Below are 14,445 nucleotides of genomic sequence, written 5' to 3'. Positions count from 1 at the left end.
CTGAGAGGTGGTCAGTGCTCCTCATAGTGACTGGTTGAGCAGATGTTCTGGTCGTTCTGCCATTATGGTCTCTGGACTTTTGTTAAATAGGATTATTATTATACTAGTGGCCCGCTGCACAAAATTCGTGCATGGCATGGGGGGTGATGTTCAACCCGGCCTGCACTCTTTCCAATCTGGAACCCCTTGTGGGTGTCCGACTGCCGGTTTAAACTCGATCCCACAGAGCAGTTGGAAATCCCACTGGCAATCCAGGACCACTGGCTCCTAACCACTCACCTGCCTACATGCCTAATCTCTCCTAACCACTCTGCCTGTTGGCCTGATCACCCCTGACTGCCCCCCATTGCTGACCTGATCATCCCCAGCTTCCCCTCCTGCTGGCCTGATTGCCCCAACTAACCCCCTGCTGATGGTGCTTGTACCCAACTGCTCCCACTGCTGGGCTACTCACCCCCAACTCCCCTCCCCCCAGCCTGCTCTCACCCAACTGCCTCCAACCCCACTGGCTTGCTCACCCCCAACTGACCCCCCCTTCCGGCCAGATTGCCCCCAACCGCCCTTCCCTGCCAACATGCTCGCCCCCAACTGCCCTCCCACCTCCGCCAGCCTGATCAACCCTAACCGCCTCTGCCTCAGCTCCGCCACCATGGCTTTGTCTGGAAGGATGTCTTGAAGGTCCCGCAGAAGGTCTCCCGATCTAATTAGCATATTTTCCTTTTATTAGTATAGATTATTATTATTAATTTTGCTATTTAACCCATTTCTGGTGCACTTTCTTCCACCCCAGTCCCAGCTCCTCTCTCCTCCCTTACCTGCATTCACATGGCCCACTTGGAGAAATACATAGGCACCAGTGCACATGAGAAACATTCCCACGTTTGGTACCATGGCTGCTGGCCTTCCCGTGACTGATGAACGTCAGCCTCTGTTGCCTTCTTATATAACATGCTTCCCTCACACCACCCCCTGCAACCAGATAAGAATCAATCTCCCCAGAGCCGTGCATGTGTGTTCCTAAGCCTGAGAGCATAAAGTTCAAGATTATCTCTCAGCTGAAACCACGGGACATTGGCTCATGGCTTCATGTCCCTGAGTCTCAATAGCTTAAAATGCATTTAAAACGAGGCAGAGATGTTTGTAAAATCCCTTTGTTTTAGTGTTTCATGACCAGGCAAAAGGAAGAGGGAAAGATGAAAAGGACCATCTGCTCTCACAAGGTGTTCAACCCCATGGATATGGACGAGAACTTGGTAAAGGCCAAGGAAGCGGGAGGGTGGAGGTGGGCAAAGAAGGGAGGGGGACTCCTGTAATAATGTCAACATTTAGAAAATTTTAATTAAAAAAATACTAAAGATATGAAGATGGTGACTAGCAGGAAGGTAGGGATGGAGAGAATATGAGACAGCAAGGGAGTAACAGAGGAGTGTGTGCACGTTCGTGGTGTGTGTGTGTATGAGCTAGGGACAGTTAGATTCTGCAGGTCTTATAAGGAGCTGCTAAACTGGGCAGTCTTAGCGGGCGGAGCCATGCAGCCAGCGCAGACATTCTTGCGGCACAGAGACCATGCCATCTTGAGAAACAGATCTGCTTGAGACTAGGATCCTGGTCTTAGTACCACCCAGTCTGGTCTCAGACGCAAACTAGGACTCTGCAGCCACTGGGGACAGAGACTTGTGACCACAGCTACAGACCCACAGACATCAAGAAGCCAGACATCCAGGCGGCAGATTTCTGTGAGTTACAGAGCCCATCCCTCTCCCCACAGGCTCACAGGCAGCGCCATAGTAACTGATAGACCCACTGCTTGCTAGGGCCTCAGTGCTGCTACAGGAATCTTCGCCTGGGAATGCGCGAACGCTGGGAACTTGTTCCCCCCAGCACAGGCTTGGGACCCCCAATTCTGTGGGAGAGAGGCAGCACTCAGCACCTGTGAATTGACTCTTTAAAAAAAAAAATTTTTTTTTTATTAAATCTTTATTGTTCAGATTATTACATTTGTTCCTCTTTTTTTCCCCCCCATAGTTCCCCTCCACCCAGTTCCCACCCCACCCTCTGCCCTTACCCCCCCACTGTCCTCATCCATAGGTGCACAATTTTTGTCCAGTCTCTTCCCGCATCTCCCACACCCCTTTACCCCCCAAGAATAGTCAGTCCATTCCCTTTCTATGTCCCTGATTCTATTATAATCACCACTTCATTCTGTTCATCAGATTATTTATTCACTTGATTCTTAGATTCACTTGTTGATAGATGCATATTTGTTGTTCATAATTAGTATCTTTACCTTTTTCTTCTTCTTCCTCTTCTTAAAGGATACCTTTCAGCATTTCATATATTCCTGGTTTGGTAGTGATGAACTCCTTTAGCTTTTCCTTATCTGTGAAGCTGTTTATCTGACCTTCAATTCTGAATGATAGTTTTGCTGGATAAAGTAATCTTGGTTGTAGGTTCTTGGCATTCATCACTTTGAATATTTCTTGCCACTCCCTTCTGGTCAGCAAAGTTTCTGTTGAGAAATCAGCTGACAGTCGTATGGGTATTCCCTTGTAGGTAACTGAGTTTCTTTCTCTTGCTGCTTTTAAGAGTCTCTCTTTGTCTTTTGCTCTTGGCATTTTAATGATGATGTGTCTTGGTGTGGTCCTCTTTGGATTCCTTTTGTTTGGGGTTCTCTGCACTTCCTGGACTTGTAAGTCTATTTCTTTGACCAGGTAGGGGAAGTTTTCTGTCATTATTTTTTCAAATAGGTTTTCAATATCTTGCTCTCTCTCATCTTCTGGCACCCCTATTATTCTGATGTTTGTTGGTATGCTTGAAGCTGTCCCAGAGGCTCCTTACACTATCTTCGTATTTTCGGATTCTTTTTTCATTTTTCTTTTCTGGTTGGGTGTTTTTTGCTTCTTCGCATTTCAAATCTTTGCCTTGATTCTTGCACTCCTCTGGTCTGCTGTTGGGAGTCTGTATAATATTCGTTATTTCAGTTCATGTATGCTTAATTTCTAGTTGGTTCTTTATCACAACATCGAGGGTCTCATTTGATTTCTTGAGGATCTCATTAACTTTATCGGCGGCTTCTAGACAGTTCTTGAGAGACCTTAAAAGTGTGGTTCTGAACTCAATATCCTCCATTGACAGTTTTGTCCTGTTTCTTTGTATCTGCATTTTTTATGCTTTCTTGGTGCACCCCCTAGTGGTCTTTGTGCGCAGTCTTGTTGTAGTTAAGCCTTGATTGTTGTAGTTAATATTAGGGGGATTTCACCTCCAGGCCAACTGGCTGTGAGAATCAGCTGTGTCTGCAGTGGGAAAACGTCTGTTCTCTAGGGAGGTGCTAATCTAGCCTTTGCCTGAGGCTATCTGGCAAATGGCTCTGTGCAGGGCTTGGGCAGGTCGGGTCACACGGGATCAACAGAGCGGGTAGAGGGACCAGTTATGGCTGCTCTCAGTCCCGTCCCCAGAGGCTCTGCCTCTCAGAGTCCCAGCAACCGCTGCAAACCTCGGAGAGAAAGCTGCCCTCGAGTTCCGACCGATGCCAGACAGTCCTGCTTCTCCCGTTTGAGTCTGGGTCCCTAGAGACTCACCCAGAACTGGAGCTCAGAATCTGAGACTCCCTCCCGATTGAAAACGACAACCGCGCCCTCAGCTGCCAGCCCGCTCCGTGCGCACCTCCGCACCTTTGTATTTTCTGCACTGCGCCTCCTCTGAGTCTCATATGCTGTTCTCTTTCCTTCTAGTTGAAGAATTTCCCTTCAGCGAGCCCTCATGTGGATCTGGGTGATGTCCGTTCTGTCTTTTAGTTGTATTTTTGAAGTGGTTGTTCGAGGCAGCTAACTCCGGTGTTTACCTATGCCGCCATCTTGGTTTCTCTCCGACTCTGTTTCTTATCACCTGTGCCTGGAGTCCCTGATTCCCAGTGCATTCACACTAAGAGCCAGTGACTCCAGTTCTTGGTGTGTGTGCACACAGAGACCCTGATTCTCAATGCGAGGCTGCGGGAAGCAGCAGGGAATCTGATACTGGATTCTTGGGGAACTCGGACTCCTGGAACACGATATGAGGCTCTGATTTTCAACACACTCCAGGGGGGTCTCGGCTTCAGCAAGGTGCAGGTGAGGTCCCTGATTCTAAGTGTGCACAGGAGGCCACACTGAGCACTGGTAACGCTGACTCTGAGTGAGCCTGGTTCCCACCAACCCACGACAACCACACATCTTAGTGTCGAGATCTTCAGTGACACTAGGGTGGGGCGAAGCTCCCATGGCACACGACCCAGGCCCATGCAACTTGACGTTTGAACCTTCTGGAGATAGTCAGAATGGGGAGATGACACGATCCACAGGGGAAGGAAAATAAGGAGTCACCAAGAACATAAATAGTGAAATTGAAGCATGCCACATGACAGAAAAAGAATTTAGAGTAATGGTTCTACAATTCATTCACCAGATGGATGAGAAAATCAACAACCTATGCAAGAATCAGGAAGAAATGAAAAGTGATATAGCTACAATCAAAAATACCATGGAACGTTTCAACAGTAGACTAGAAGATGCAGAGGACTAAATTCGTTAGTTAGAATATAAGGTAGAGAAACAAGCTCAATCTGCACAGCAACTGGAGAAAAAATTAAAAAGCAGGAGGAGAGCCTAAGGTAGCTTTGGGACAACATGAAATGAAACAACATATGCATAATAGGGCTGCCAGAAGGACAAGAGGAGCAGCAAGGATTAGAAAATCTATTTGAAGAAATAATGATAGAAAACTTCCCAGATATGGGGAAGAAAAAAGTTACACAAGTAGAGAGAGTCCCAAACAAGATAAATCCCAAATGACCCACACCAAGACACATCATAATAATAATGGCAAATGTTCACGACAAAGAAGGAATCTTAAAGGCTGCAAGAGAGAGACAGACAGTTACCTAAAAAGGACCCCCCATGAGATTATCAAATGATTTCTCAACAGAAACACATCAAGCTGGAAGGGAATGGAAGGAGGTATACAAAGTGTTGCAAAGCAAAGGACTGAATCCAAGAATACTCTACCCAGCAAGACTATCATTCAAAATTGAAGGGGAAATCAGGAGCTTCGCAGAGAAAAAAAGGCTAAGGGAGTTTATCACTACCAAGCCAGCAATGCAAGAAATGCTAAAGGGAATGCTGTAAAAAGAAGAAATGAAAAAGGAACTAAAGAACACAGGCACAAAAATAGAAATGACTACAAACAAGTACTTTCAATAATAACTTTAAGCATAAACAGACTAAATGCTCCAATCAAAAGACATCGAGTGGCTGAATGGATAAAAAGACATGACCCATATATATGCTGTCTACAAGAGACCCACCTCAAGACAAGGGACTCACACAGACTGAAAGTGAAAGGATGAAAAAGTATCTTTCAGGCAAATGGAAATGAAAAAAAAAAAGCTGGGGTAGCAATACTTATATCTGACAAAATTGACCTCAAAGTGAAGGCCATAACAAGAGATAAGGAAGGCCACTTCATAATACTAAAGGGATCGATACAACAAGAAGATATAATCCTGATAAACATATGTGCACCCAATGCAGGAGCACCCAAATACATAAAAAACCTCCTGGAAGATATCAAGGGAGAGATCAACAACAATACAATCATAATAGGGGACTTTAATGCACCACTGATATCACTGGATAAATCCTCTATACAAAAAATCAGCAAAGAAACAGCAATCCTAAATGACTCACTAGATCAGATGGACTTAAATGACATCCTCAGTACATTTCACCCCAAAGCCACAGAATATACATTCTTCTCAAGTGGACATGGGACATTTAAAAAATAGACCACATATTGTGTCACAAGCAAAGTCTCTCCAAATTCAAGAAGATTGAAATCATACCAAGCATCTTCTCAGACCACGATGGCATAAAATTAGAAATAAACTACAATAAAAACAATCCAAAAAACTCAAACACTTGGAAGCTGAATAGCATGCTAGTAAATAATGATTAGGTTACCAATGAGATCAAAGAAGAAATTAAAGACACCCTGGAAAATAATGACAATAAAAGCACAACAGTCCAAAATCTATGGGACATAATGAAAGCAGTCCTGAGAGGGAAGTTTATAGCTGTACAGGCCCACCTAAAAAAAAACAAGAAAAAATGATAGTAAATCATCTAACTCGACAACTCAAAGAATTAGAAAGAGAGCAACAAGAAAAGCCTAGAGTGAGCAGAAGGAGGAGATAATAAAGATCAGAGCAGAAATAAACAACATAGAGACCAAAAGACAATACAAAAGATCAATGAAACCTAGAGCTGGTTCTTTGAAAGGATTAACAAGATTGATGAACCTCTAGCCAGGCTCACAAAGAAGCAAAGAGAGAGGACCCAAATAAATAAAATCAGAAATGAAAGAGGTAAAATAACAACAGACCCCACAGAAATTCAAAGAATTGTTAAAAAATACTATGAACAACTCTATTCCATCAAACTAGACAACCTGGAGGAAATGGATATATTCCTAGAAAAATACAACCTTCCAAAACTCAATCAGGAAGATTCTAAAAATCTCAATAGGCCAATAACTATGGAAGAAATTGAAGCAGTCATCAAAAAGCTTCCAGCAAACAAAAGCCCAGGACCAGACGGCTTCACAGGGGAGTTTTACCAAACATTCAAGGAAGAACTAAAACCTATCCTCCTCAGACTACTACAAAAAATTCAAGAGGAAGGAACACTTCCAAGCTCATTCTATGAAGCCAGCATCACCCTAATACCAAAACCAGATAAAGACAACACAGTGAAAGAGAATTATAGGCCAATATCCCTCATGAACATAGATGCCAAAATACTCAACAAAATTCTAGGAAATCGGATCCCGCAATATATCAGAAAGATCATATACCATGACAAAGTAGGATGTATCCTGGAGATGCGAGGATGGTACAATATTCGCAAATCAATAAACATGATACATTACATAAACAAATTGAGAGATAAATATCACATAGTCATATCAATTGACGCAGAAAAAGCATTTGACAAAATCCAACACCCTTTCTGGATAAGAACTCTCAGCAAGGTAGGAATAGAAGGATCATACCTCAAGATAATAAAAGCCATACATGACAAACCCACAGCCAACATCATACTCAATGGACAAAAACTAAAACCATTCCCCCTAAGAACAGGAACAAGACAGGGATGCCCACTCTCACCACTCCTGTTCAACATAGTACTGGAAGTACTAGCCGTTGCAATCAGACAAGAAGAAGAAATAAAAGGCATTCAAATTAGAAATGAAGAAGTAAAACTGTCCTTATTTGCAGATTACATGATACTGTACATAGAAAACCCTAAAGACTCCATCAAAAAATTATTAGACTTAATAAATAAATTCGGCAATGTAGCAGGATACAAAATTAATGCCAAGAAATCTATGGCATTTCTTTACACCAATAGTGAACTTACAGAAAGAGAGACTAAAAAAGCAATCCTATGTACCATTGCACCAAAAAAATTAAGATACATAGGAATAAACTTAACTAAGGAGGTAAAAGACTTACATGCGAAAATCTACAGGTCACAGAGAAAAGAGTTAGAGGAAGACATAAACAGATGGGAGAACATAATGTGTTCATGGATTGGTAGAATCAACATCATAAAAACACATGGACATACTACCCAAAGCAATCTATAGATTCAATGAAATCCCCATTAAAATACCAACAGCATAGTTCACAGATCTAGAATGGATGTTCCAAAAATTCATCTGGATTTAAAAAAGACCTCAAATAGCTGCAGCAATCCTGAGAAAGAAGAACAAAGTAGGTGGGATCTCAATACCAGATATCAAACTGTATTACAAAGCCACTGTTCTTAAAAGAGCTTGGTACTGGCACAAGAACAGACATATAAATCAATGAAATAGAATAGAGAACCCAGAAATCGACCCAACCCACTATGCCCAATTAATATTTGACAAAGCAGGCAAGAGCATTCAATGGAGTCAAGATAGTCTCTTCAATAAATGGTATGGGGAAAATTGAAAAGATACATGCAAAAAGATGAAACTATACCACCAACTCACACCATACACAAATATACACTCAAAACGGATAAAGGACTTAAACGTAAGACGGGAAATGATAAAAATACTAGAGGAATCCACAGGCAGCGAAATCGCAAACATATGCTGAAGGAATTTCTTCACTGATACTGCTCCTAGGGCAATGGAAACTAAAGAGAAAATAAACAAATGGGATTACAACAAAATAAAGAGCTTTTGCACAGCAAAGGAAGCCATCAATAAAACAACAAGAAAGCCCACTGCATGGGCTTGCCCATATTATCACCGATAAGGGTTTAATCTCCAACATTTACAGGAAACTCTTACAACTTAACAAAAGGAAGATAAACAACCCAATAAAAAATGGGTCACCGGCCTAAATAGACACTTTTCGAAAGAGGACATACAGAAAGCCGAAAGACATATGAAAACATGCTCAAAGTCACTAATTATATGAGAGATGCAAATCAAAACGACAATGAAGTATCATCTCACACCTGCCATAATGGCTGTCAACAAATCAACAAACACCAAGTGTTGGAGAGGATGTGAAGAAAAAGGAACCCTTTAGCACTGGTCGTGGGAATGCAGACTGGTGCAGCCACTGTGGAGAACAGTATAGAATTTCCTCAAAAAACTAAAAATGGAACTCCCATTTGACCCAGTGATCCCACTTCTAGGAATATATCCCAAGAAGCTAGAAAGACTGATTAGAAAGGATATATGCACTACTATGTTCATAGCAGCACAATTCACCATAGCTAAGATTTGGAAACAGCCTAAGTGCCCATCAGCAGATGAGTGGATTAAAAAACAGTGGTACACCTACACAATGGAATACTACACTGCGGTAAAAAGAAGGAATTCTTGCCATTTGCAACAGCATGGATGGAACTGGAGAGCATTATGCTAAGTGAAATAAGCCAGTCAGATTAGGATAAATACCACATGATCTCACTCATTTGTGGAATATAGAGAACAATGTAGACTGATGAACAGGGAAAGACCAGGACAGAGAAGTAGCGATCAGACTGTCAATCCCCAGGGGGAAAGTAGGGGAAGGTGGGAGTAAGGGAATGGGGGGCGGGGGGAGATCAACCACAGGATTTGTGTGCATACATATAAGCCAAACCAATGGACAAAGACAACAGGGGGATGAGAGCATGAGAAGGGGGGGTTGGGGATTAATGGGGGAATGAGGACACATTTTAATGCCTTAACCAATAAAGAAATTAAAGATTAAAAAATACTAAAATGGCTCCGCCAGGATGGCTCAGTGGTTGAGCATTGACCTGTGAACCAGGAGATCACAGTTCGATTCCCAGTCAGGACATAAGCCCGGGTTGCAGGCTCAATCCCCACTAGGGGGCGTGCAGGAGGCAGCCAATCAGTGATTCTCTCTCATCATTGATGTTTCTCTCGCTCTCCCTCTCCCTTCTTCTCTAAAATCAATAACAATATATTTTAAAAAAATACTAAAATGAAAAAATTAAATAAGTTTTTTAAAAAACAACAGAATCCATTTTATTTAATGACTGTAGACTCTGCATCGGAAGCCCAACCAGCTCTCCTGTCAGAGTCTCAGAGAAGTGTGAGAATACAGCCATACAACTCTCCATTTAGGAGGAAAATGAGGCTCAGGGAACTCCTCAAAGGTGCAGGGTGAGTTAAAACCACCCAGCTGCCCTACCTGGTTTGGCTCAGTGGTTAAAGTGTGGGCCCAAGGAATGAAGGGTCTCGGGTTTAATCTGTACAAGAGCACATACCTCCATTGTAGGCTTGATACCCAGCCCTGATCAGACACGTGTGGGAGGCAACCAATCGATGTGTCTCTCACATCAATGTTTCTCTCTCTATCTCTCCCTCTCCCTTCCACTCTCTCTCAAAATCAATGGAAAAATATCCTTGAGTGAGGATTAATCAAGAAACATTTTATCATAACTAAATAAAGAAAACCACCCAGCCTCGGGGACATTCTCAGAGTGGGAGTTTCCCTGCCACATTCACACGTGACCATATTTATCTCCTCCAAAAGGCTTCCCCACCCTGACTCAAAGTTCAAGTAACACTGGAATCAGGGCTCATTTTCTAGACCAGAAAGGCCTGGAGCCCTCATTTACTTGTTATGAAATACTTCCCTTCCTCTGAGCCTCAGTCTCCTCACTTGCAAAATGCACATCACAATCCCTTTCTCTAAGGGCAATGTGAGTTCTATATATTCAGAGGTTTGAGCTGGTGTGGTGACTCTACAGACAGCAGGGTCTCTGTGAAAGCCACCTCACCCTGGTGTGAATCCATGGGCCATTTGTTTGCCATAGTGAACAAAGAATAAAATACTTAGGAATGGATTTAGCAAATGAAATTTAAAAATATACTCTGCAAACTACAGCAAAGGATTGAAAGATATTAAAGAAGACCCAGCCCAGCTGGCGTGGCTCAGTGGTTGAGCATCAATCTATGGACCAGGAGGTCATGGTTCTATTCCCGGTCTAGGCAAATGCCCAGGTTGCAGGTTCAGTCCCCAGCGTGGGGTGTGCAGGAGGCAGCCGATCAGTGATTTTCTCTGAGCATTTGTGTTTCTTTCTCTCTCTTCCTCTCCCTTCCTTTCTCTGAAATCAATAAAAACTTTTTAAAAGGTAAAAAAGAAAGATAAAAGTAGACTTACTATATAACCCCAAAATCCCACTTGTAGATATATACTCAGGTTAGTAGGAAAAATTCTTTTTTTTTATTGCTTAAAGTATTACAAAGAGTATTACTTATGTCTCCTTTATTTTTTCCCAGCCCTTGACAACCCCCTGGCCTCCCATACCCCCCCAGTGTCTTATGTCCATTGGTTATGCTTATATGCATGCATACAAGTCCTTTGGTTGATCTCTTACCCACCCCCTTCCTTCCCTCCCACCCTCCCCGGCCTTCCTGCTGTAGTTTGACAGTCTGTTCATGGCAGTTCTGCTGTTGTATCTGTTTTTGTTCATAAGTTTATAATGGTCTTTATTATCCAGAAATGAGTGAGATCATGTGATATTCTTCCTTCGTTGACAGGCTTATTTCACTTAGCATAATGCTCTCCAGTTCCATCCATGCTGTTGCAAAAGGCAAGAGTTCCTTCTTTTTTACAGCAGCATAGTATTCCATTGTGTATATGTACCACAGTTTTCTAATCCACTCATCTGCTGATGGGCACTTAGGCTGTTTCCAAATCTTAGCTATGGTGAATTGTGCTGCTATGAACGTAGGGGTGCATATATCCTTTCTGATTGGCGTTTCTGGTTTCTTGGGATATATTCCTAGTAGTGGGATCACTGGGTCAAATGGGAGTTCCATTTTTAGTCTTCTGAGGTAGCTCCATACTGTTCTCCACAGTGGCTGCACCAGTCTGCATTCCCACCAGCAGTGCAGAAGGGTTCCTTTTTCTCCACATCCTCTCCAACACTTGTTGTTTGTTGATTTGTTGATGATAGCCATTCTGACAGGTGTGAGATGATAACACATTGTCGTTTTGATTTGCATCTCTCGTATAATTAGTGACTTTGAGCAGGTTTTCATATGTCTTTTGGCCTTCTGTATGTCCTCTTTCGAAAAGTGTCTATCTAGGTCCGTTGCCCATTTTTTAATTGGATTGTTTATCTTCCTTTTGTTAAGTTTCATGAGATCCCTGTAAATGTTGGAAATTAAACCCTTATCGGTGGTATCATTGGCAAATATGTTCTCCCATGTAGTGGGTCTTCTTGTTGTTTTGTTGATGGCTTCCTTTGCTGTGAAAAAGCTTTTTATTTTGATGTAGTCCCATTTGTTTATTTTCTCTTTAGTTTCCATTGCCCTAGGAGCATTATCAGAGAAGAAATTTCTTCGGCATACGGTTGCGATTTCGCTGCCTGTGGATTCCTCTAGTATTTTTATGGTTTCCTGTCTTACGTTTAAGTCTTTTATCCATTTTGAGTTTATTTTTGTGTATGGTGTAAGTTGATGGTCTAGTTTCATTTTCTTGCATGTATCTGTCCAATTTTCTTTTTTTTTTTTTAAGTTAGAATGCAAAGTATTTTATTTTTAAACTTTGAAACAAGACAGCCTAGGTTAAATAATATAGTTTTCCAAAGCTGAATGTGCTTGCTTGGAGCTCAGTTTTTCTGCATAAAGTACAAAAACAACTTTCTAAAACTCCTAGGCCAGACACTACTGTTTTGATGATCTGTGATTTAGATGAACAGGTCCAATCTTGGTAACATCCCTTTTTTCCCCATTGGTAAGGGTTTAAAAAATTCTAGAACAGATGCATTTTTCTAGTCTTACAGTGACAATTTCATTCCAAATGTCTCCTGAGAGGCGTATACCATATACAGGAATCCATCTTCATCCTTCTCACTTTCATACACTTCCGATATCGGTGTGGACACACTCACCATGCTGTGCCCATTCACTAACAGGAAGAAGGCTTGATTAGCGTTGAGATGTAAGCGCCTTCTGATTACCTTGATGAGTTCACTCATGTTGACATGATCAGGTACAAGAAACTTGGTTTTATCCAGGACAGGAAGCTGCTTCTCACCCTTGTATTGTTCTATTATCACCGGGATTTTGGTCGGATGTTGCTCTCGGATAAGCCGGACATCTTCTACTCTTTGTTCAAAGGTGCGGCGCTGCTTGAAGGTCTTCTCTGATGGCAAGGCGCACGAGGCTGGGACCAGGCTGCGAGGAAGACGGTCCCGCAGCTTTAGGTGGTGGAGTTCCCGATGGCCTCATTTCGCTTTTCTGGTTGGGTGTTTTTTGCTTCTTTGTATTTCAAATCGTTGGCTTGATTCTTGCAATCCTCTAGTCTACTGTTGGGAGTCTGTATAATATTCTTTATTTCAGTCAGTGTATGCTTAATTTCTAGTTGGTCCTTTATCACAACCTCGAGGGTCTCATTAGATTTCTTGAAGATCTCATTAAGTTTTTCGGCAGTTTCTAGAAAATTCTTGAAAAACCTTAAAAGTGTGGTTTTGAACTCTATATCCAGTAGTTGCTTTCCTCCATTTCTGTCATTTGTGTCCTTTTTCTTTGTCTCCACATTTTTTATGCTTCCCTGTGTTGATAAAGTGGTTTTCTGTGCTAAGTGTCCTCTAGGGCCCAGTGATTCAGTCTCCCCAATTACCTGAGGAGGACACTCTTGTTGCACCCCCTTGTGGTCTTTGTGCACAGTCTTGTTGTAGTTAAACCTTGATTGTTGTAGGTATCACTGAGAGGAATTGACCTCCAGGTCCATTGGCTGTGAGAATCAGCTGTGTCTGCAGTGGGAGAACTTCTGTGCTGGAGACACCCCTCTGGGGCAAGACTTGCTTCAGTGGGGCTTTGGTGCTCACTGAGTCTGCCCCCTGAGTGTGTCCTTTTTTTTTTTTTAATTTTTTTATTGCTTAAAGTATTACAAAGGGTATTACATATGTGTCCATTTTATCCCCCCGCCCTAGACAGTCCCCCAGCCTCCCCTATCCCCCAGTGTCTTATGTCCATTGGTTATGCTTATATGCATGCATACAAGTCCTTTAGTTGATCTCTTACCCCCCCTACCTCCTGCCCCCCAACCCTCCCCGGCCTTCCCGCTGCAGTTTGACAATCTGTTTGAGGCAGCTCTGCCTCTGTATCTATTATTGTTCAAAAGTTTATAATGGTCTCTATTATCCATGAATGAGTGAGATCATGTGGTATTTTTCCTTCATTGACTGGCTTATTTCACTTAGCATAATGCTCTCCAGTTCCATCCATGACGTTGCAAATGGTAATAAGAGTTCCTTCCTTTTTAGAGCAGCATAGTATTCCATCGTGTAGATGTACCACAGTTTTCTAATCCATTCATCTACTGATGGGCACTTAGGCTGTTTCCAGATCTTAGCTATGGTGAATTGTGCTGCTATGAACATAGGGGTGCATATATCCTTTCTGATTGGTGTTTCTGGTTTCTTGGGATATATTCCTAGAAGTGGGATCACAGGGTCAAATGGGAGTTCCATTTTCAGTTTTTTAAGGAAACGCCATACTGTCTTCCATAGTGGCTGCACCAGTCTGCATTCCCACCAGCAGTGCACAAGTGTTCCTTTTTCTCCGCATCCTCTCCAGCACTTGTCGTTTGTTGATTTGTTGATGATAGCCAGTCTGACAGGTGTGAGATGGTACCTCATTGTTGTTTTGATTTGCATCTCTCGGATGATTAGTGACTTTGAGCATGTTTTCATATGTCTCTTGGCTTTCTGAATGTCCTCTTTTGAAAGGTGTCTATTTAGGTCCTTTGCCCATTTTTTGATTGGATTGTTTATCTTCCTTTTGTTAAGTTGTATGAGTTCCCTATAAATTTTGGAGATTAGGCCCTTATCAGATATGACATTGGCAAATATGTTCTCCCACACAGTGGGTTTTCTCGTT

At 42.3% G+C, this 14,445-nt stretch overlaps 1 protein-coding gene across 1 annotated transcript; it reads right to left on the bottom strand.

Moving 5' to 3' along the window:
• Nucleotides 1-12,338: 12,338 nt before the first annotated feature.
• Nucleotides 12,339-12,792, bottom strand: LOC308530621 (microtubule-associated protein 1 light chain 3 beta-like; the record flags this gene model as incomplete). The annotated part of the gene is made up of 2 exons (XM_081107330.1): nt 12,339-12,738; nt 12,788-12,792. The coding sequence occupies 2 exons, from the start codon at nt 12,790-12,792 to the stop codon at nt 12,339-12,341; spliced, it is 405 nt and encodes a 134-aa protein (XP_080963456.1).
• Nucleotides 12,793-14,445: the final 1,653 nt, after the last annotated feature.

This window comes from Myotis nattereri (genome assembly GCF_964212035.1).
Source record: "Myotis nattereri genome assembly, chromosome: 15".
In the NCBI taxonomy this organism is placed as follows: Eukaryota; Metazoa; Chordata; class Mammalia; order Chiroptera; family Vespertilionidae; genus Myotis; species Myotis nattereri.
This window is presented reverse-complemented; position numbering and strand designations above follow the sequence as displayed.